Raw genomic sequence first — 26,176 nt, 5'->3', positions numbered from 1 at the left:
ATGAGTCTTCCAGATGAACCCTGTGTAAACACATCCACACGCACACAGGGAATGGTGCTGGGTCATTGTCTGTGGGCAGGTGGTGCGTGCGGATGAACACTTCCTGTCTGCCAACTCAGCGGATGACGTCAGAGCAGGAATGTCTAATCCAGCACCTGCTCCCTGTTACCTATCTCTGGTTACACATAAACTCAATTACGTTTGCTTTCTGTAGCTACACAGACTGCCCGCTCCATACCGTCACAGGAAATTATCCCAAGACAGTCTATATCTGTCCCAGAGCAATCTATTTTTAAACTTATTTATTGATTGACTTACATATCTATATCAGCTCTCTTGTTCATGATTAATCAATGAATGCTGTTAGATATATGAACTCCATGTCTGTACGAGTTGTTTTATCTAATCTCTATACGTGTACTTTTAAGATTGATTAAAGGTGTCCTATTATGCTTTTTCACTTTTTCAACTTTAGTTAGTCTGTAATGTTGCTGTTTGAGCATTAAAAAGATCTTTTCAAAAACTACAACGAACGACTCTTTATTAGGACTACGGCGCATATCTTCCGGGATTTGTGATATCACAAATACTGACAAATTGGAGGAGACCTGGTTAAGCTGCACCAGAGAGGGCAACGAGTGTTATCACTGTGTCGGAGACATGCTAGTTTCCCAAGGCAGACAAGCTTAGAGTAGTTACAATCATCATCAAGTTTAAACATGCTCAAATTTATTTGATTTTGATGCAATATTTACACTGAAACTGGAAGCAGGCGGCTATGGTAAGGGCTGTGACATTTCCCAATCAGGCGCAGAGTGGAGCTAATTACAACACACAATGGCCCAGCTAACCAATCACAGCACATTTTGTATTTCAGAAGGCGGGCCTTTACTTGATATAGGAACTATTCGAGCTGTTCATGCCAGACTAGGTTTGTAAAAAGAAGCATGTTGAGGTTTTATAAAATTATAGTAAAACTAACATTTTGAAATATTATTTCAATAATAAAAAAACTGTTTACTATTTTTATTTATTATAAAATGCAGAACGAATTCCGCCAGTCTTCGGTGTCACATGCTCCTTCAGAAATCATCCTAATATGCTGATTTGCTGCTCAAGTAGCATTTTTTATTAATGTTGGAGACAGTTGTCCTGCCTAATATTTTTGTGAAACGTGAAAACAAATACTGTACATCACTGATGATGATGTATCTTTCACCTAATATAATATTAAATAAAAAAATCTATATTTTATTTAATATTAATATATAAATAAAATGAATAATTATTCATAAGAAAATATAAAAATGTAATGAATATTAATATAACTAAAATTGTATTATTAGTAGTATTAGTAGTAGTATTTTTATTATTACTATTACTTGATGACTAGAAAGTTTAAAAGAACAGCATTTGAAATATAATTATTCTGTAAAATCTCAAAAAATAATTTTTACTATTAATTTACATCTACTGTTAATTTTTACAGTATTAACAATGTCTTCAATATTTTTTATAAATGTTATGCTGAATAAAAGTGTAAAATTCTTTGAAAATAAATAAATAAAAATAAATACATAAATCTTACAACTTTTGACAGTAGTATATTTTCTCAATAACATGAACCAAAAAAAAAAAATAATAATAATATTATCTCAATTTGGGTAAAAACATCTCCATGATCAGAAATCATTTATTTCAGTTCATTAATCACATTTGATATGGAAGGTAAGATTGAATGGATTGCAATGCAGGACAGATTAACAGTGCATGATCTGACAAATGTACCATCTTTCACAGATGGAAAATGTAAGAAAAGCAGTGTTTTTCATTTTAGCCAATGCTAACAATTTATTTTCTTAGAAATCTGAGCAGCACCGTTGCAAAAAGTTGGTGTAAGTTGGTGCCCGTAAGTACTGTAAACATGTAGGATACAGCACTTTTAATGTTTATTTCCATAATCAGATTGTTTTACATGGAAAACAGTTATGTGATGGCAGTGAGTGGGAAATGCAGAAGCACAGAAACAGAATAGAAACAGGACAGAACAGACGACCGTGTGATCCTTCATCGGTGTGGGTGAAACTGCTTGGAAGGACAATTCAAGCACCAAGCAATTAGACTAATGTTCCAAAACCTCCCCGTCTCACTCTGGTGCATCTGCGGCGGGGAGATGGCTAGACCCACGGCTACTTACAGTCCCGACAGGAAGTCTTTATCATTGTCTCTTAGAAAGAAGCCTTGAGAATTTAAGAGCTGATGTCTTCAGGCCGTGGGACACTAAGATGGTACAGACTGCTTAAGCTTGACCATGCTGATTTTAGAATACGTCCCTGAGGAGACGTTGTGTCTCATATATGAAGACTGGAGTGCTAGAACACAACGGGGTGGAATCACTAACAGTGGTATTTTCAGTGCCAAAACATTAATTTCCTTACGATCCTTACCAGACACTTGTAATCCATTTTTACCATGTGCTAAAATAGTTTTGAAGTGTAAGTCTTTAAATAGTGAAGTCACATTTAATTGAATAATGCTTTGGACAATAGAGCTTGTATTAAAGGTATTGGAAAATGTAAATGTAAATACAGAAATGCATTGCCATTTTACATATTGCATTGTCATTTTGCATTTTACATTCCAAATTGAATATTGCTACACATATGCTTCCATATAAAGGAGCTTCACAATGTTAAAATTCAAATCCATCCATTATTGAGCTCCAGTCAGTTCAGTGTTGGTGCAGCTCAGTTCAACAACTGTGTGCATGAACTGTTGATAAATGAGGGCCATGCTAGTTGGCTGGACTAGTTAATGTTGTGCCATAATTTGCATAATTCAGGCAATGGAATTTAATGCTAAAACAATGCAAATAAATTTGCACACAATTTATTCCTAGTGAATCCCCCACATTATGTTTCTAATCTGGACGAGTCAGAGAGAGTGCTGAATATTCATAATATGAGTAAGAGTGACCTGTGGTCAGTCAGTCGGTGGCGTTGCTAGTGCTATCAACTTCTTGTAGAGATACAGTGAGTCACTGGGCATCAGGGCGAATGCTCTGATATGGGCTTCCTTTCTGAGATACTGTGACTGTGTTTATTTTCACACACATATACTTTCCTCCATAGTGTACATTTTCAAAACTAGTTGAGACGCTTGGGCAGCAGCTTACCAGGAAGAAGACTCTTACATTTCTAAAAAGGAGGACACTTTGTAGGATACAGTGAAGACGGGATACAAACTTAAATAATCTCAAACCTGTATGAGCAGTGACAGAAATGTTTCCAAAATTACTCCATTATGGGGCTCATATTAAAATCAGTTTCTTGTGGCATTTTAACCTTTCTATAAAGGCAACTCTACTAACCCTTTTAAATGTTTATGTCCCCTTAATTTTTTTTTTAATTATTCAATAAATGCAATTACAGTAGAAAGATGGGACTATTGCAGGGCACCTAGATAAATAATGTTATAATATTAATGTTATGCATAAAAACAAATGCAAAATATTTTGAATATGAAATGAAACTGCCAGTAGGTGGCAACAAGTCACTAGCTGGGTTTCCATTAGAGATTTGCATAAAAATGTTGGATTATTTTATAAATATCAATAAAAAAAATGGTATATATGTGACTATCGTGATAAGTCATGGCGACAGATATTGGTAGGTCTATGTTTGTTGCAGCCACAGCACTAGTCATCATTTTTTTATTCGAAAGAGATGTATGTATGTAAGATATGTATGTATCTTTAGTGAAGGACCACGGAGAGTTGCTTCTGGGACGCTTCTAAAACGTGCTGGTGACTAAACCAGCAGTGACTAAAGTGGCTGCAATCGGTTCTGGGTGCTGAGTTGCTGAGTCAGAGTCGTAATCTGCCGCAGACGTGTGTCGTGTAAATATGGCGTATGATATAGCCCAAAATAATATATTTTTCGAATTGCCTGAAAAAACACCTCATGCGAGCATAAAAGTGTTTTTTTTTTTTAGACATATGGGAGTTTTTGCAAAAATATACGTAAACCTACCAACATCAATTGCCATGTCTTATCGCGAAAGGAATCAATTCTGTTTCATCAACAACCTTGGTTAATGGAAACTGTGTAATTTTGCAATCGTTTTTTTTAAACCAACATTTTCATAAAATATTGCAAAAGCCGCACCATGGCCCATTTCAGAAATGGCTCTCCGTGCTGCTTCACAAAAGATACCTGCCTACGTATCCTTTCAAGCCTAGTGTGGTGGCTGCAATATACGTAAACCTACCAACATCGGTCGTCATGACTTACCATGAAAGGAAAAATTACATTTTAGTCACATAACATCAGTTAATGGAAATGCTGTCATTTGGCAACATTTTTTTATATATATATTTAAAAAATACCACTTAATATTAGTTAAATCTGAGCCCATAGTTTAAATCTATTTATTTAGTAATTATATACCATTGGATAAAGTATAAAATAGTTATGATTTTAATAGGAGGAAAAATTTGTAGGCTGTGCAGGTAGTTGGACATAGCATATAAAAAAAGCCTAAAACTGGACAGATGGCCACCCTACACTTACACAAACACATATTGAAACTTTGGAAAAACACGAGCTGGAGGCCAAAACTCCAGAATCTCATCCATTTTAATCAGAGTCTGCTTACATAGACACACACACACACACATATTCAGGAAGTGGAATCAGGGGATCAGCCTGTTTGGTTTAACGGATTTTCACAGCCTGGTGACGACAGCACCTGTGAATAAACATCATCTTACCCACTGCAGGCCAGTGAAGCCGCGGTAAAACGGCGGGTAGCAACGAAAATGAGGGTGAAAACAAAAAACGATGTCACTTCTTGTTCTACATTGATTACAAATGTAGTGTGTCTGTCAGAGGATGATAAGGCCTGTTTTCAAGACTGTGTTTGCAGTGTGTTGATTTGCGCTGAACTCACAAAGTAATAATTTTTAGTTGGTGGGAGGTGCAGAGGCTTTTAAAGGAGCAGTCCTGAGGTGGTGAGATGCCACAGAGAAGTCAAGCTGTTTTAGGCATGTGGCTTAAAGCACAAACATCATTGGTACTGCCAGAGCAGATAAACTCACTTCATCCTGAAGGGATTTCATAAAGCTTGCTTACATGGACTTCATGATTCCCACTGAGGTAATGCTGAAATGTTTCAGCCGTCTGTGTGAATGACAGCTGGCGTCCTTTTAGTGTCAGCAGCATGTTTATATCTCCACTTCAAAAAGGCCATTGACACATGATTTACCAGCCTATTCCTGCACGTGCCAGTGTTCCTGAATTTGACATTTTTTGCATAATCCTTTTCTTTCTTTTTGCTTTCCGTCCTTCTTTCCTTCCCTGGCCCCACCCCCCTTATTTATTTTCCTGCCCATTTTTCCTGTCCCTTCTTTCTCCTTTTGTGTTTTTTCCCATTTATTTTCATATTCCTTCCTTCCTTCCTTTTCATTCCCTCTTCCTCTCCTCTCCTCTCCTGCCACCTTATTCTTTTTCTTGTCACATTCATTTGTTCATTTTCAAACTGTGATCTTTCAGTTTCACATTTCCATCACTTTCATCTTTCAGTCTTCCTTCCTTCATTCCATTTCCCCTTCCTGTTGTGCTTTTCCTTTTCCTTGCATTTAGATTCTTTCCATTTACTGTCCAGTTTTCTTTTTTCCTGTCCCTTTCATTCCAGTTCCCTTCATCTTCTTTCTTTCTTTCTTTCTTTCTTTCTTTCTTTCTTTCTTTCTTTCTTTCTTTCTTTCTTTCTTTCTTTCTTTCTTTCTTTCTTTCTTTCTTTCTTCCTGTCTTCCTTCCTTTATTTTACCTTTCCTGTTCTGTTCTATATCTTTTCCTAAGGTTTTCCTCTCCTTTTCACTGCCTTTTATTTTCCATTTACTTTCCTCTTCTTTCCTTCCTATTATTACCTTTCACTATCTGCTGGTTTCTTTTCTTTGTGTTAATACTAGGCTTGTTCAGATTTTTCCTCTCCACTACGTCTTGTGCGAAAACACAGAAAGCTAATCCATGTTCAGGTTTATTATCAGCGTGGGAACAGAAATGCTTTGGCAAGATTAGGTTTGTTTATCACCACTCTCTCTTTTTTCCATTTCTTCTCGCAGAAGCGGTCATCACATTAAAGTTGTGCTGGGCTCTGGCAGGGTTATATTAGATGTCAGAAACAATCCGCCCAGCCTGTCTGCATCTCTCCTGCGTCTCAGCTGCTTGTGGCTGCCCCTCAAAGTGAAGCGATAACACAACTACCCAAAAAGTGCTTTGTTCCACCAAATTGCAAAGTCACCTGGTTGGGGAGGATAGACTTTGGTGCTCATGCGCGGCGCATGATAATACAGATCTCCCAATTTTGCCACAAGGGAAGATTAGAATAGGCAAGATGATTTGAGGTCACAATGTTTTTTGTATATATATATATATATATATATATATATATATATATATATATATATATATATATATATATATATATATATATATATATATATAATGTATATATATATATATATATATATATATATATAATGTATATATATAATGTATTTAGCAATAATAAAATATTTATTTTGCATAAAAATCCATGTTATGAGTTATTTATTTAATATAATGTGCAATATAAATGTCCCTATTTAGCATTCTCCTCACGTCATGATCATACAATTAAAACAACCTTTCCTTTTTTGCACAGCAACAACAAATTTCAGACGCTTTTCTATTTTTTCAAGGAAAACACTGACAACATCAATGCCGTGAATTATCACCTACGTCAACACTGTCAGTCATGACCAAAGTCACAAGATATATCTCACACAAACTGACATATAAAAGGCTGTTGATGTGGCAGTCTGCTTTGAGTTTCAAGCTCGGGGGCACTGAAGAATCTGACAAGCGGCAATCATAAGGAAGGACAGAAAAACAGGTGTGCACCTGGCTTTAGATGTCTTGTAGCATCCTACAAACAATCCACTTGTTTAACCTCTGCAATCAATCACACAACAACATGTATTCGTAAAGCATTACAAAACAGGACTGCTGATATGACCAGGGATTCTAGCTGTTTATGCCGTTTTGAAGATGATCCTCACTTCATTCTCCTGCTGTGGAATGCTCTGTAAATGCCAGGAAAAATGGCTGTGTTTATACCTAAACTGCTATCAGAAGTGACATCAGGTGAATAAGGTGAATGTTGACCTCACATCAGAGAAACTTCTCCTTGAAGCGCTCTCCTGCCGATCTTCTTTGATCTTGCACTTTGAAGGAACTCTCTGCTCAGCACACAAGCACATGCCGTGGATGCTCTCTGGGTCTGATCTCATCCCTTTGCCGGTTTGATCTGCTGATCATAAGAGATCTGATATTGCAAAGCCACAGATGAGCGGACTGATGAGAGATGAGGACGCTGGTGCATGGTTATCTTCCATTAGTTGGCTTTCTTTTTGCTTGTCTTTGCAAAGGGAACAGCAGATAGGATCGGCGATGAGTCAGACAGTGCAAGAGAGATTCAGAAAATAAATATTTAAGATCTCTCATAAAACCAGTGATTACAGCAGTTACTACTACTATTATTAGTATTATTAGGGGCCAAGCACCTATTGTATCCATTAGCGTAATTTTTTTCTTCAGCTGCAAGTCTATGACAGCCATTTGCGGAAAAGTTGCATAATTTGGCACACTGATAGAGGACAGTCCCAACATTAACTATAGCAAATTTAAAGTCTCTAACGCCAAAATTTCAATATTTTTATGCTAATAACTTTTGAACTCTAAGCCAGAAAATGACAATTATTTTTTCCTCTGAATCCTTGGCTCATGCCAAGTCGAATTAACCCCAAAATTTAAGGTTTAGTTTTTTCGCCATTTTCAATTTTTCGGAAAACCTACTTTTTATTCAAACTCATCCAAGACGATTTACGGTTAGTCCGATTTTCATGAAAATTGGCTCAGATCATCTTCAGACAAAGCTAGCAAAAATTTATTGAATTCAAATTGATCCGTCCACAAATTTGTGAACAAATTTGACAAAAAGACGCAAAAGTGCATGTGAGGTTATATTTCGGCAACGGTGAGGCATATTGAGACCAAACTTGGTGTGTTATAATAACCATGACCTGAGACTACCTGCAGTGTTTCGACGCAGCGCCACCTAGTGGTCAGGAGATATAAAAAATGCATATTTTTGCTTATAACTTCTGAATGGTTTGGCCAAAAATCACACAACTTTCTTTAGATTCAGTGAGTCATGTTGAGTCAAAACGGGATCCAGATTTCCCGTGTCAGCCATTTTAGGCGTCGGCCATTTTGAATTATGTTTTAAAATGCTGCATTTTTTGAACGCATTATCATATCGCTATGAAAATAATTACAAAAATATTCGGCCCCATGGCCTGAAGGTACTCAAAAAAGTTTGGTGGCAGCGCCACCTTGTGGTCAAGAGTTATAATGAAATATTTAAAAAATGCTAATAACTTTTCAATATATTAGACTATTGAAATGTAAATTGTTTCCCTATATTCTTTGGGTCATGCCGAGAACATTGATACCAATTATGCCAAAATTAGCCATACTTCCTGATCAATCATTGGTCCGATTTTCACCAAAATCGAGTGAGATATTCTAGAGACTGTGCTGACAAAATGTTATGGATTTTGTGTTGATAGACAAATCCATTTTCGCATACTACCGCAACAAATTTGAGGCATGATGCTAAAATGGCACTTGTAGCTGTAGCTCTGCAATGCTTTGGCATATTGACACCAAACTTAGTGTGTGTCAGTGTCACTCACACAGAACACACCATAGCAATTTGATAACAGCGCCACCTCTTGGCCACACTTGATAAACCAATAAATCATGCTACGAGAGGTTGTATTTATCATTTTTTTTCGCCATTTTGATTACAATCATCCTAAAATTGCTGTAATTGCTCATTGTTGCATTTGGTGTGATGCTCCATGCCAAGCTTACCTCCTCAATTTGTCGGTGGAGTGCTTGGCCCCGTAATTGCTGCTTGCAGCTATATTTATTATTATTATTACTACTACGATTAACAAAATTTATATTGTTGCTGTTTTCTAATTTCTCAATTTATTTAATATGGTACAGTAATTATTATTATAAAAATATGGCAATTATCATTTCTATTAATGCATTTATTAATAATTTTGTAACATGATAACAATGTATTTTAATAATAATAAAAAATATTATTATTATTATTATTATTATTATTATTATTATCAAAATTACAATCTCCCATACAGAGTTAAACTTTTATAAAGTTACAATATTATGTTAGGTTATTATAATTTATAATTTAATATTATTACGGTAATTAATATTAATATTATTAGGCAACAAATACATTAATAATAATAATAATAGAAATAACAATAATAAGTATTAGTAATACATTATAATTTAAATTGTAATCAATTATTATTAGAACTGTTATATATATATATATATATATATATATATATATATATATATATATATATATATATAATAACATTGTAGTTCAATATAATATTGTATTTTCTGTATTTTAATAATAATATCATCATCAACAACATTTATTATTAATACTATTTTTTATTAATAAATCTAAGACTTTGAGATTTTTTTGATATTTTACCTGTAGTGCTTTAATTACCATGCAGAGCTTTAGCTGTTAAATAGCTTGCTCTATAAAAGGCTAGTTAAGCTATTAAGCAGCCTGGTTGGGACATCAGCACACCAGTATCCAAATAAGACATACTGCATGCTGGCATTCAGCGATGCTGTTCTTCTTTGGCAGTGTGGGCCAGTGACATTGGCTTTGTCATTTGACCTCCGCTGTTTATATATAGTGACCACTGAAAGGCCCGTTCAATATGAATGCCATTTGCAGATCTCTGGGCAGGGGAGCCGTATCTAATATCCATTTGCAATGGAGCCAGATTTTAATTGGCATTATGGCAGGATGAAACCACAGCGGTGGCATTGCGATCCTAAATGGAAGAGGAACGTGTGTCTCGTTTGTGTCGAACGCTACACGGCCACCGCAAGGTCAAAAAATCATATTTAAATTGGAGATAAGAGTCCATGCTGGGACAGGCGGAGAGATGTAAATTCACCAAAGCCCTCTGTCTGTTTCAGACCGCTGTGTCATTGTCACGATGAAGGTGACACCGGCTACGTGCGCAACTCAGATAAGCCTGTGCACGGCGGCCATGACAGGGAAATTGATGGTACGCATGAGCCATGGATGTGTGCAGCACCCTGTTATCCAGAGTCAAGGAATCTCATTAGTTTGGAAATCTCACACTTTGTTCTGCTAAAGGGTTTCAGCTAAATGGGTTTGCCAATCAAGAAGATGTAAGGGCTGGCTGTAATGAGAAAATGCAACTTTATGAATGCAAGTAAACTCCTAGATGGTATCTTAAAACCCTGTAACAGCATCACACGTGAGCTACACTGAAAATATCTCTGGATAATTTTTGGATCATATTTCGGAATGTGTACTGTATATGCTACTACAATAAATTTAGAGGATGCTGACATTTAATTGGTTGTTTATCAAATATTTTATTTCTAAAGGCAGCTTATAGTGCACTTGATAAAGAAATCCAAACTCTATTTATTTATATACATATATATTTTGGAATTCCTAAGTTTATGCGTATGCATTAAATTGATTTTGTCAAAAAAATAGCAATTGTATGTAAAACAAATTTTGCACCGGGGTTGCTCATAACTGTTTCAGAACTGTCAGTTGTCAGTGTTTCATTTAAGCTTTGTCTCCGGTCATAGGAGAAATTGAAACTGAAACAAAAGAGAAATTATTTGATATACAGTTAGAGTTAAAATTTGAAAGCCACAATACCAAATATTTGGGGTATTTCTAATGTGTTTGAAAGTCTCTTACCAAGGCTTCATTTATTTAGTGAATACAGTACAGTGAAATACAGTAAACTCAGAAATATTGTGAAATATTATTACAAGTTGAAATAACTGTTTTATATCAAAAAATATTTTTTAATGTAATTTAATTCTGTGAGGTAATGCTAAATTTTCAGCATCATTACTCCAGTCTTCAGTGTCACATGATCCTTCGAAAATAATTCTAATATGCTGATTTGCTTCTAAAAACATTTCTTATTATTGGAGGTGTTCATATTTTAGCATGTAATTGAAATGTATATTTTTTATACTTTTATAATTAAATAACATAACGCATCTCAATTTAATTTAATTTAATTTAATTTTAAAAATGACCCAAACTTTTGAACAATTTGTATGTGGATAGTATAGGTAGCTCAAATCTTGGTCCTTGAAGAATTTAATGAAAATTGTGTATATTTTGATTGCTTAGAAACCTCAGCCTTAAGCTATCTTTTACACATTTAGAAGTGGGCTCTTTTTCTAAAGGAACATCTGAGAAACCTAAGAAAAATCTAAATTTTCTCTCTATTGAACATCTTGTTCACCATTTGTGATATATGGTGTGTATTCAAACCTTTTACTGGTGGTACACAATCAGAAAAAAAGCACTTTTAAATATTTTAACTGTGTCAGTACCTTTTAAAATGTACAGATTCATAGTAGACATGGTGCAAATATTTCATATATATTATATATTTTTGAGGATACTGCCCCGTGATAAGCTTACTAAAAGGTACAATCTTTTTCTGACAGTGTTGTGTATGTTTTCTTTTTCATTGAGTCTGTGCCAGCTCCCTGGAGCACAATCCCATTCTCTCTGTTTCAATCGTGTCTTTCCACTTATCCACTGTAATAGCATTAAATGGAGATCCTGATGGCTCATGTTGACATGACGTTGTGTGTGTGTTGTGACGTTAACCCAGCTCACTGAGGTCAGGTTTGCCACCCAACCGAAGGCCACATGAGATAAACCCCCCCTCTCTAATGGGACAAAGCAGCTCTGGCTCCCCTTATGCATGCTTTGGCCCGGAGAGAGACTTTCTGTCGTTCACTTGGAATAAATCCTCTTCGAAAGCACAGGGATATAATGATCCACTAACAGTACAACAAGCCCTCAAAGACAAGACCAATCCGTCCTCTCATGGTTTCTCAGGAAGGAAGTGGCATGCTGTTTAGAGGAAGTGAAATCGATACACAGTGGCATCTCTGAGTTGATGACTTAAGTATCAAAATCCTCAATTGAGCTTAGTAATGAACTACACAACTGAGGTCAGAGAACTGCAGGAATGTGTCAAGCAGAGACAGCACTGGTTCAGAAACCTGTGCAGGTGAGATGTTAGATGTCTCTCTGCTGCTATTGCTACAGGTATATGTTGTTTACAAGTGTGAGTGACAATACAATGTGAGAAAATACAGAGCAGAATGTGTGGGAGAAACTACAAATGTGAAGTTTGTTTACTATTGAACTTATGCTAGACTTTAAAATCTAGACTTGATTAAAAATGATAATAATAATAATAATAAAGATGTTATAGTAAAAATAATGCTTACATTTATTATTAAATAATTTATTATTATTTAGTAACACAATTAAAACAACATGAATCTAATGTTAATAAGTCATTCATATTCTTGGTTACTACTATTATTATTATTGTTATCATTATTATTTATCCCTAGATCTTAATAATAATAATAATAATAATAATAATAATAATAATAATAATAATAATAATAATAATAATAATAATAACAATAATAGTAACAAAGACTGTGAATTACAAATTAACATTTAACAATTATATTATTATTATTATTATTATTGTTATTGTTGTTGTTGTTGTTGTTGTTACAACAACAATTCCCCCAGTTCTAAAAAAAATAAAATAACTAATTAATACTATTTAATATCGCTTTATTCATATTATTCATATTATTATTGTTATTACTATTGTTATAACAACGACAATTTAATATTAATAGTAAGTCATATTCTTGTTTATTCAAAAAATATGGATGCCTATTAATAATTATCATTTACATTTACATTTACATTTATTCATTTAGCAGACGCTTTTATCCAAAGCAACTTACAGATGAAATATTATATATAATTATCAATAAAATAATTGTGAAAATATCATTTTCGATTATTGTTATATCAGTTATTAATTTCTGTTTGTTGCAATCATACTACCGGTAAATAGCTCATTTTGGTCAAACCGCTCATCGAAACATATCCAATAACTTTAGCCCCGTAGATGTAGATAAACCTGTACATGTTGTCTGAAGCATGAGACCCATGTAACAGAGGTAGAGCTTCTTTGACGTGAGATCAATATTGATGTCATTCTTGAATGATTGATGAGCAATGAGCTTATAATGTGATACATGATGATGACACACAGATTACTACGCTGTTGAGATATAGTACCATCACATGCACGTCCAGCGAAGGCATGGTGGTGTAAATATCAAAATAACCTGTGAATACCTGCAAACAAAGCAGCCAGGTGAATGAAACCAATGAGGCTGCGCTTACCTTCTCCTGGTACTGTCGTCGAGATGAGTCCAGAGACTGGATGAGGGCTGTGGCGTGACCCACGAACATGGCGTAACAGGTGGCGCCCACAATCATGCTTAGCATGGTGATCCAAAGGTCCGACATGCTGACGGGCGCTCTGGCTCCATACCCGATGCACAACATGTGACTCATGGCCTTAAATAGGGCGTAAGAGTACTGCTTTCCCCAGGAGTCGTTCTAAGAGAGCAATAGAGACAGAGATGAGAAGATGACACAGAAAGAAAGAGTCAGCAATAGAAAAGCAGGTGGAGTGAATTTAACATGTACGCTTGCAGGCAAAATATTCAGTGTATCAGTGAGTCTGCATACAGCGTCCTGCCAACTTGACCTTCATGCATGGCAAACTATCTCTCTCCATGCTTCTTCCCTGTATTCTCTGTGTTCTATTGTCTGTATTCCTTCTTCTCTGTATTTCCTCCTTTATTTCTATTGTATTTCCTTTTCTCTATTTTTTTTGTAATCCAACCGTCTTTTCTTTTCTTTTCTTTGTCCAGTGAACTTTTACCTGGTTAAAGTTATTTGTATCACTATTTTGCCTTACAACTAAACAACAAACAACCAATATTATATATATATATATATATATATATATATATATATATATATATATATATATATATATATATATATATATATATATATATATATATTTTTTTTTTTTTTTAGAAATGTATATAGTTTTATGTATTGTTAATTGTATTATGATTTTGTAATTTATCTCTCTCTATCTCTCTTTTTCTAATATTTATTCATTTATATTTATATATATATATATGTTGATGATTTCTAAATGGGTTTGTTGTATTTGTGTTGGAAAAAATATATTAATAGTAACAGTAAATATATATATATCTATATAATTTTTTTTTTACTTTTTTGAAGATTTTTTTTTATTATATAAATATATATAAATTATTTTTTCACCTTTTTTTTTGTTTCTTTGAGCAAATACTCCATCTCTACACCATCTTTTTAGTCTCTGTGTCATTTGCAGTAGGGTGCTAAAAGAAGTGATGGCTTTGGTGTCTGCTAATCAACTTGGATTACTTCCATTAGCTGCCTTCAGTTGATGTACGGCTCTGTGGATCCCTCATGCTGAACGAGAAAAGAAGAGGAAGGACACTTTCAGTCCTCTCACAGGCTATTAGCGCAGCTGATTTTAATGGAGAACTGTGCGAATAGAAAGAGACAAACTGTACTGCAGATGTACTGCAGCGTGTCTGACCCTACTCACAATCAATACATCAGCTCATGAAAACAAGGCTGAAATTTTCCCAGCAGTTTTTGTTGATACTGTTATTTGCAGGCTTTTTTATTTTTATTTTATATTTTATATTATATTATATTATATTATATTATATTATATTATATTATATTATATTATATTATATTATATTATATTATATTATATTATATTATATTATATTATATTATATTATATCCAAATAATGGTATAATAAAAAATAGTTTTAGTTATTTAGAAAAATAGGATTAGTTATTTCTCTGTTGAAAGCACTATCTTTTAAGACTTGAAATAGAATGTGGTTTAATATGTTTTCCTTTTTTTTTTTATAAAAATAAGCTATTTCTCATTTCATTTGCTTGTAAAATCAGATGAATTTTCTTCTCTGACTTATTTTATACCCAGAAGCTATTTTGAGTTTGCTCTATCACTCCTCAATGTCAGCATTACTCACAGACATTAGTTAACTGAGAACACGGACTAAAACAAGACCCATATGACTTCCGATGTCCTCAGCTCCTCGTGTTTATGTGAAGCTTGCTGGAGGGATGTGAGGATGTGACAGTGTTCATGTTCATGGATGGAGTCTGGAATGGAATTGCTGACTGTTTGAATCTCTTCCTGCTCATTTTGAAGAGGAAAAAGTGCTGAGGAAGCTGACAAATGCTCGTTGAAGCCGTTCTTAAACCTGCGTAGCGCTGCCTGCCAACCCACAGGGCTATTAAACGCTAGCCGGGACGCTAGTATCACACACGCTAGTTGAGTTGGTGCGCCTGTCAGAATAACTTCAGGGAAGTGCTCCTGATGTGCTCGCTTTCTTTCTCTATGATTGTATTAACTGCAATACTGAGTCACCTATTACTGCCAAATCTAATCTCTATGCTGATTGCATGATTGCAAAAGTGCATCATATTAGATATTCCCTATAGCAATCAATGCTGAAATGACATCAAGAATTATGCTGTCATTGCACATCATTCTATGTTTGCTGGAAAAATAAATGTCAGTGGTTGCCAGGGCGAGTATTTTGTTAACATATTTTGTGTTGTGCTATGATGTTATTTAGGTGTTCTGAGTGGTAGCTAGGGCATTGCTAGGGCCTTGCAGGGTGATTGGTTTTCTGGATGGTTGCTACATAATTTCTACGGTGTTCTGAGTGGTTGCTTGAGTGTTGCTAAGTGATTGATATAGGTTTCTGGGTGGTAGCTACAGAACTGCTCAAGAAACTAGGGGTTGCAAAGGGGCAGAAAATTACCAGTTAATTTCCAGAAACATTGCAAATTTGTCAAAAAAAAAAAAAAGAACAAATGAAGAAATTTTTTTCTGAATTTTACCATATATTTTCTGCAACTTTGCAACCATAGTTCTGAGTGGGTGGCATTTTTACAGTGTTGCAATGGGGTTGCTATTGTGTTCTGAGTGGTTGTAAGGCCGTTGCTAGGTCACTGATTGGGTGGTTGCCACAGCATTGCTATGGTGTTCCCATGTTGTTGGTAGGTTGTTCTGGGTAGAACTTTTAGGGTGCTGTTATGAGGTTGCTAGGGTGTTCTGATGGATTGCTAGGGTGTTTTGGGTGCATAATTGCATGGGTGTTGCAATGTGGTTTCTAAAGTGTTATGAGTGGTAAGGTGTTGATAAGGTTTTCTGGTTGGGTTCTTATTATCTTAAGTCAAAACCAAGTTTTATTCTGATCCGGTCCTTAGATATGGCTCAGGTTTTGAGTCTATGTGAGATTTTCACCTGTTTGGTTGTCCACCAGGGAAAAACAAATTGCAAGTCAAATCAGGTGTTTACAAGCTGGAAAGTTTGTTTTAGCTATTCATTGTGTAAAATTACCCGTTTTATGTAAATAGCATGTCATGCTTAGTGTCAACTGCAAATATTAAAATTATTAAACCTTTCCAGAAAAGAATCTGGTTTGTAAATGTGCGTTTATGTGTGTAAAACCCAAAGGATCTTCTTCTGTAGTTTCTGATGACCAGATGTCAAGAGAAGGGATCCGTCCCAGTCAGACTCGCTCCAGAAACACCTACAATCTCTCATCCTCTGCACTCAGACACTGTTTTAACTAACACTTCATACCAGCGTATTTGATAGCTGTGGGTCCTTAAGTGGTCTGCAGATGATTAGAAGAGCCCACTTGGGAAATGTGTTGATTGGCTGATAATCTGTGTTATGTTACAGTATGTGTCATACCCAGACAGCACCACGTAGAACATCGTAGAAAGAGACGGTATACAAAAGCAACTACACACCAGGTGTTTACGTGTGCCTATGTATTGCTTGAGTCATACTGTAAAGCTCAACTAATCCGTATAATAGCCTTAGATATCCACGAGCAAGTAATCCAACATAAATCGCTAAAACTTGTAAACATGCACATGGCTTTGTACATATACAGTACACAATGTTCAAATTATTTCAGAATTTAAAGTTGTTGGCAACAGTCTATATATTAGTAACTCATAGTTTAGCTTATAGCAATTTACTGACATAAAGTAGCTAACTGCATTAGCTTTATTAGCTATATAATATTAAGGGGGCACTCAGAACAATAAATAAATAAGGCATGAGAGGCAGTGTGTTATCATGATTTTCCCATGGTTAAGTTATTATTAAGGGATATCAAATTATTTCAAAGTAATATAGTTAGCCTAGTAATAGCTAAGCTAATGGTTCTGTTATGTTTAGCTAGTTGCTCCAGCACTGTTGACACATACACTTTTCCTTTCACAAATTTGTGCTATTCGTTGTGTGGAAACTTCTTTCACCTGTACAACAATGAAAATCAAAATGACGTCGCAAACCTGTGAAGTTCTGTCTCCAGTGTATCAGAGCCGTAACCCTCGAGTAACTGTGAACGTGTGGCCGCTTTCCTCACCCTGGTGTGACTCTCTCGAGTCAGAAGTGACCAGACATGCAGTAATTGAAATTCAATCCAATTCCACCATTCCAGCTAATCACACGCTACGTTACCAGCCCCAGTGTGTCAGGAAAGGGTAATCAGGAGCTCGAATAAACCACCTCCACCTGAAGAGACATTTGCATCCGAGCAAGCAGTACGCTCTTGCCCTTTTTTATCTTCTGGTATCTGGTTTCTCCCTCTATCTCCTTCTACCTTTTTTAACCAATCTGTTTTTCTTCTTCCTTCACCTTTCCTCTTCTCTCCCAAATGTAATTCTCCAGATGGATGTCAGCTGAGCTATCTAAAGTGACAAGTGAGATAAAACAAAAGGCCAAGCAAACGTCTCAACAGGCCTCTTGAGAATTAAAAGCAATCTTTTACTGGCTCCCAAAAAGATCCCTGTTTTATCCCTTACATCTGGTAATTAATTACTATAACAAGGAGACTTTATTAAATAAAACTGTGAGCTATTGATTCGGCAGAATCTCAGGAGGCAAAGCAAAACTGAAGGAAATCAAAAGGACCAATGCCCGTTACACACAGTTTAAGCTTTTTCAACATTATCTGAGGTGGTCGATAACCACAGAAACGTTTTGACTAGTATCACAATTTCACAATTTACACAATTTCAAAACACAAACCTGTAAATCATAACCAGGTATGCTGTTTGAAATTTTGTAAATTTTGGTCAAAGCATTTTTTTTGCTGGTTGACAAAACAGTTTTCTGTGGTAACTGACAAAGATACTATTGATAGAACTTAACGTAAATCAATTTAAAATAATTTTTAATAAATCAAATCATGTTTCCGTTATCTAATGGTGCGTTCAAGTCATCTCGTATAGATCGCATTTATGAGTTGAATGTACATGAACGCCACCACAATATCGTAAATACCAGTGGGGAGCTTGGGATTTTCTTTAAGCCCCGATCTGTACGAGTTGGGGGCGTGTCAATGATTAACATGCTGGAATACACAATACTTAAAGGTATTTGGCTGTGATATTGTCAGGCTTTTCTATTTACAGTGCAGTAAGTTAATCGACGATGCATAATATGATGGTATTATAATATAACAATGCAACTTGTAACAATAAAGTTGGCAGTGACTTCATAAATTAATTTAAAACAATTGAAAAACAAAGTATACCTAATGCACATTTCTTTGTTCTTCATTTTCTATAACAAGAGTTTAAGAACATCGCTGTATTTTTGTGTAATTAATTAAGAGAAATTACCCCGCCATCTTGCTCCGACTAAAGTGACTTGAACGCACATGCCGTCATAAGCACGACTTCCCATCTCTTGCGTACGAACTTCCCTGGAGGACTTGAACGCACCATGAGTCAGGGAGTTGCTAAACTCTTAAAAAGGGTTTAAACATCATGATTAAGATTTCCAAACATCTGGCCATGCATATTCTGGTTCCTTGAGTATATGACAAAAATACAAAACTACTGTACGTTTTCCCATTTGTTTAGGACTATATACTTTTCATAAACCTGAGAGAATTAATGATTTCTTACTCCTCCTAATTTGTTTTTTTGCATTATCTACTCTCATAATCTCTCAGAAAATGACTCCTCGTTATGATCGTCTCTTTATAATTGCCTTTATAAATGCAGTCTTTTGCTCATAATGGAAATACTGTGCAGTATATACTGATTACAGCCTCTTAGTTTTTACCAGCCTGTTATTTAAGTAGTATGTGAAACAAAGTAGTATGCATTGATAAATGATTGACAGTAGTATGTTATACCTGAAATAAAAGCTGGTCTTTTTTGTATTTCCTGGTTTGCGTAAAAACCTCTCAGCAGTCCAATCAAATAATGAGTCAAAATGGTAAACAATGGCTGATATTTCTGTATTGTACGGTATTTTACCAGTTGTAGTTGTAGCTTTACAAGATTCGATAATGCAAAATTGCCATTATCTACTAAAAACTATGAAGAAATCTTTATTTTGAATAAAGTGAAAGGCAACATTTTAATTTACTCAATGTTGTTAAATAACAAAAAAACGGAAACTGAAATAATATTAACGTAACAAAATTAAACTACTAAAAGGATTGAAAATATTATTAAAATTATAACAGTACCTCAATCATGCAAAAATAACGCTGACATACTGTGCCCAGTATGCACTGTAAAAATAGTAATTAGTGTACTATTAAAACAAAGCTTTGCTGTAATATTTACCATAATTTGTCGGGAAGTCGTGGCCTAATGGTTAGAGGGTTGGACTCCCAATCGAAGGGTTGTGAGTTCTAGTCTCGGGCCGGATGGAATTGTGGGTGGGGTGAGTGCATGTACAGTTCTCTCTCCACCTTCAATACCACGACTTAGGTGCCCTTGAGCAAGGCATCGAACCCCCAACTGCTCCCCGGGCGCCGCAGCATAAATGGCTGCCCACTGCTCCGGGTGTGTGTTCACAGTGTGTGTGTGTGTGTTCACTGCTCTGTGTGTGTGCATTTCGGATGGGTTAAATGCAGAGCACAAATTCTGAGTATGGGTCAACATACTTGGCTGAATGTCACTTCACTAATCAATAATAAAATGCAAGTGAAAAACAGCGCCCCCCTCCCAAGCCCACCTGCAGAAAAAAAGTACCACTACTCTAGACATGGGCCATTTATATGCATTTAGGACAAAAACATGACTGAGAATATGGGAGGATACCAACAGGAGCTTATAGTGTACATTATGCCATGCATTGTGGGTGAGAAGTTTAAGCAGGAAGATAATGAGTCAGGTAGTAGTGCTTCTTATTATAAATAAGCTGGAAATCACCTTTGTTCTACTGGGCTTTTCTCCTCTGATGAGCTACTATGCAATACAAATTCAAATGGGGTACAGTTTTTTCCTAACACACACACACTAACATAAAGGCCACACACATCCATATCTCTGCTTCTTTCCGTTTTATCTCTTTTCACTAGCCACAAGTTTCAAAGCTTTTCCAGAAAACAGGGGTCATTTAGAGAGTATGGTAAAGATGTTCTTCTTAATTCAGTATTACAGAAGATCAAGAGCCATATGCAGGAGATAAGAGGACTTAAGGAAGTTGTGGGCTGCATGATATTACTGGAATTAATACATATTATAGGCTTTTGCTCTCGTCAGAGGGGTCAGATGGGTTTCTTTTTGTGTGCTTGTGCATATGGAACAGAATAGAAAAATGTGCACTCATATTTCATTGTGAATTTGTATGTTTTTGTGAATCTATTCATAAGTCTTTATACCAGTAACATTTTCCCCATTTATTGTCTCCATAGGCTCCAAGATAAATCAGGACATTGCAGCATTTTGTTGGTATGGAAAAACATTTGAAAACCGAAGAAAAAGACAAAAAGTATGAGCTAGTGTGCATAAATTATTTTATGAGGGAATGAACCAGGCAACGAATGTTTGGACAATGCTATTTTCACTGAATCGTTCTCCGTGTCACTTTGTTATATCAGTAACTGACTTTTTTCTTTTTTTTTTTTTTTTTTAGGTAATCACTGAATCATTTGCAGAACTGATTCATTCAATACACTGATTAATTCATGACCAACACAAGGGACTGCCTTAATGAGTGATTCATTGAATTCAGTTACTCAAACTTATTCATTCAAAAACACTAATTCATTCACAACCAAAACTAATGATTGCCTTTCAGTGAGTGATTCACTGAATCATTTACTTAACAGATTCTATCAGATGACAAAACCATTCATTTATGACCAAATCAAATGACTCTCTTAAAGCGTGACCACATTTATCATTATTTTGTGAATTTTTGCTGGTAAAATCTCATTTTAATATAAATCCAGTGTGAAATTCATGTGAGGGAGAACGATTTCCCTATGCAGATTTCGCCATTTGTTTTTCGCAATGTCGGTTAGGCGAATTTATTGCTTTGGTCAAAAAATAAATAAAATAAACAACTCTTTGTTTTGAAAATGACTTATTTACTAGCTTGCTTCAAGCAGTGCCTTATTTACTTCTTCTAGCACGTTTTATGGTGGATTGTGTTACTTATTTATGGAACATAATTACTGTTTACCGTCTGCCGCTGGTTCTGTCCCCAAGAAAAGTTTGGGAAAAGAGGAGAGAAAGAGCGAATATCAATATCGGTGTTGCATTTTCTAGATGGAGAGAGCTTCGCGACAAACTTCAACTAGAAAGAGATTCCGATCTTGCTTTTGTTTACTCGACAGGTGAGTTGTTTTGATTTGTTTCTTTACAGAAAACGTATGCTATAATAACGGTCAACAAGATTAGTATTATGGGGTATACATGGCAAATGCTGGGCATCGTGTCTGATCCATAGTCTGATCGCGTCTTTGCATTGACTTTGTATGTAATCTACTCGCGCAAATCGTTGAACTCGCATTTGCTATGTATGCCCAATTATTGTGTTAGGAGACAACAAATCCCATCATTCCAAGATCATTCTTAGCGTCATCAAACCCCGCGTTTGTTTTGGTAGTGCACCCTCTAGTGGCAGGTCCTACAACCTGTACCTTTAATTATTCATTCAAACCATTTATGTATAATAAAATCATTTATTCAGAGTTGATAGTGTCATTTGCAATGCTTCATGGGAGTTAGTAGCCGTTACTGAGCTGCTATTGCCGTTTACATGGTAACAAGATCTTCTCTGATTGGTGGATCTCCAATAAGGATTGTGGGTGGTTTTATTGTGAACTGGGAATTTGGAAATAAACCATAATTTTTACCAAAAACTTAAAAAGTAACGTTGAAATCACACTTGAGGCTACAGCAGCATATATTTGCTTGGAGCTCATGGCAGGTCTGTCTTTAAAAGGTTTATACATTATTGCTGAAAAATCAATTTCTCTATAGAGAAACTAAATTGGATAAACCTAACTGGTGCGCTCTATTCCAGTCTGTGGGGCTTTTACAGGGTTTGTTATCATGTCTGGTGATTATGGTGAAAGACCAGTGGCCTGTTACTCAGCACACATAAACCTGTCCCATATAGCAGCTCTTAGACTGATCGCTCACACCTAGCCTACGTAATTATGTCACTTTTAACACCAAAACAAACCATCCAATCCACAGACACACAGAGAGCCCTCTGGGATGTGTGTGTTGTTATGCATCTGTGGTTATTTATAGCAGAGGCAATAGTCACGATTTTGTGCAACGGTAACAAATGAGATGCCCTTATTGTTTAGATTGGCATTTGGAATAATGGTTCAAATGAGAGAAATACGGCCAGAGCCAATGAAACCGAAGATAAAAAATACAAAACAAGAGCTGATTAAAACTGTGCTCTGAGAGGCCAGTGGGCTTTAAGTGTCCCTACTACACCAACCTTATGTCTTAACATGAGGTAAGTGTTCTCTGAAGGTGTGTAGAAAATGTTTTTATATCCCCCTCCCTCTCTTTCCATCTCTCACGCTCTCACACCCACACAACCGGTTACTATCCAGCTATTCAAGCGTGAACCAATCAGGTGACAGCAGACAGCGTGTGCTCGGAGAGCGGTATGAGATCATATGTAATCCGTCCCTGAGGTAAAACTACACACACATTATACTACTGTACATCCAGGAGAAAACAACAACAACAACAGCAAAAAAAAAAAAAAAGAAATATACATATTTATACATAAATTATATATTACACAAGATATAATTTTTTATATATTCAGAACAAACAAATAACAGTATATACACGTGCACACACACACACACACACACACACACACATGCATACATACATACATATATATATATATATATATATATATATATATATAATTAATAATTGTTTTATTTGTTGTCTTTTTTGTCACATTTTTAAACATTTTACAAAATAATATTTCATTTCATTTCATATGTGTTTTTATCATTTTATCATTTATGGATAATCTGGGACCTGAAAGAAGCATTTCGAATAGAGCATTTAGAATAGAGGGTTTAAATATAAAACTATATAAATTTGTGAATAAGTGAATATAGAGTTTAAAAATGAAAGCAATATGCAAGTTTATGAAATTACATTTTTAAATGAGATCTGGTGATTTGAGGCAACAACAACAACAACAAAAAAGTCTTACTGACCCAATATATACATATAAAAAGTTATTTTTCATATTAAAAATTTTAGGTAATTTTTACCTTTAAATAAGCTTTCATTAAATTCTAAACTTTTTTTTAAATATTACACAAAAAGTTTTATTCAGATGATACAACTCTTTTTTATTTGATTTGATTTTGCATATATATTGTGAATATAGAGGTGAAAATGTTTTGATTTGAGGCAACTAAGTAGGGAAGTTGTGGCCTAGTGGTTAGAGAGTTTGACTCCTAACCCTAGGGTTGTGGGTTTGAGTCTCGGACCGGCAATACCTTGACTTAGGTGCCCTTGAGCAAGGCACTGAATGCCCAACTGATCCCTGGGTGCTGCAGCATAAATGGCTGCCCACTGCTCTGGGTGTGTGTTCACAGTGTGTGTGTGTGTTCACTGCTGTGTGTGTGCACTTTGGATGGGTTAAATGCAGAGCATGAATTCTGAGTGTGGGTCATCATACTTGGCTGTATGTCACTTTCAACTATCAAGCAGAGTTGTATGGAAATTAGCACAAAAAAAAAAATGTTCCTTGAGACCTAGAAGTGTTTAGGACCTTTTTGGAGGTGCTTTACTGTCCTGATGTTGATATAACTTGATAGAACTCATGATCTGGATAAAATCTTTAAATGTGAAAAGTATCATTTCTGCACCACTGGTGACATCAAATTAAATTGCAATCCCAACTGGATTTTCCAAACCCTCCGACCATTTTCTAGGGCTTTCATGAGTTGTATTCAGATGATTTATTACAGGCATCCATGGGAATGCTGTGGATTATTTAATGTACAGAAGATCAAATGAAGCATCTCATTAATGTTTGGCAGCAGTAGTGCGGACAGTAATGCAAAATTCATGAACGAGTCACATGTTCAGAGGAACTCTGCGTGCAACACATCATTCAATTAAAAACTAATTTATTATGTATTATGTGGAAAACAATTATAGTTATTGATGTTTCCTCTTTGCACTGTGTTTTTGCAGAGGGCTTGTGTTAGAAATGTGATTTATGGACAATGTTTCCCACAAAACCTTTGTTGGTTTGGCTGCTGCTAGCGCAGGTTCATAATCACTCTTTCACTTCCTTTATGCAAAAAAACTTTTGTGAATAGCTCAAGTGAATAAACTCTTAGCATAATTATCTTTTTTTAATTATAATTATCATAAATTAACTTTGAGTGTGTTCGAAATGAGCATCAATTACATAAAGAGTGGCAACATTGTTTGTTTTGCTCTTAAAGAAAATGTTTTAATGTACTTTTAAGACGTATTAAAACATTAACAGAGGTTTTAATATGATTTAATATGACACTGTCAGTGACATTCAACTGTTAAAGCTGTTCAACTGTCATATTATACTCGCCATATATATTTGGTTATACAGAACATAATGTAACATATTTTATATATAGTTGTGCTGTTTGATGTTTTTGTACCCCCACCCCCCAATTATTTTCCTATGAATTTAATGCATCCTTTATAATCAAAAATACTTTGAATAAATATTATTAAAATCGATCTTACTGATCTCATATGTATATACTGTATACTGTACTTTCAAAAAGTTATTACATTTAATTTATTATGGATTAATATTAATATTTTTTTAATATTACATACTTCAAATAGGTTAAACTTACATTATCAAATATCCTATTCTGATGATAACAATCTCTGTGATTTTAAATGATTTAACTGATTTTATTGATTTTGAATTAGCTACATATGCATATATATATATATATATATATATATATATATATATATATATATATATATATATATATATAGCATATAGTATATGTAAAGCGATAAAAGCATAAAATAAAAAATTTGTTGAGCTATTTTAGAGTCAGGTAAGTACAAATTACTATAAGGTGTCAAAAAATACCTAATAGTCCAAAAAATTTACATTTTATGAAGTTAAATTCACACATATATATTTTTTTTAAAAATATATGCACTTTCGAACCATTGAACTTTGAAAAAATGATCACTTTTTCATCTGAAAGTGACATTATTATGCAAGTAGAAATTTATTTATTTAGTTTGAAAAACTTTCAGAAGCTGTTTTGTTATATATATATATATATATATATATATATATATATATATATATATATATATATATATATATATATATATATTTAGATCAAATACAATACGGTTGTATTTTAGTTGAAAAATCTTAAGCTATGACTGTTTTATAAAATTATTATTCTTCGGGTCCAAACAGACCCGGGATATGTATATAGTATACAGATTCTTAATGCACTTCGACAGTTACATAACATTATAGGTGGACTTATAGGGAAAACAATGATACTATGAGAGTGGAATATAACCCATCTTGTACCATTTCTGTCAAATAATGAGATACTGTGATTTAAAGTTACATTCACTTGGTTCGGATCCTGCTGAGGGA

The 26,176-nt window shown here is 34.8% G+C and overlaps 1 protein-coding gene across 1 annotated transcript in view; it reads right to left on the bottom strand.

Annotated features, from left to right (window-relative positions):
* LOC127986265 (potassium/sodium hyperpolarization-activated cyclic nucleotide-gated channel 1-like) overlaps positions 1 to 26,176 on the bottom strand; it is a 108,778-nt gene that overhangs the window by 21,945 nt on the left and 60,657 nt on the right. Inside the window, exon 4 of the mRNA XM_052588534.1 lies at positions 13,480 to 13,698. Coding sequence (XP_052444494.1) covers positions 13,480 to 13,698 — 219 coding nt within the window. The remainder of the gene's footprint in view (positions 1 to 13,479; positions 13,699 to 26,176) is intronic.

The sequence above is a fragment of the Carassius gibelio genome, chromosome B21, assembly GCF_023724105.1.
Source record: "Carassius gibelio isolate Cgi1373 ecotype wild population from Czech Republic chromosome B21, carGib1.2-hapl.c, whole genome shotgun sequence".
Taxonomy (NCBI): Eukaryota; Metazoa; Chordata; class Actinopteri; order Cypriniformes; family Cyprinidae; genus Carassius; species Carassius gibelio.
Note: the sequence above shows the minus strand (reverse complement) of the source record. Positions and strands in the feature narration are given on the sequence as shown.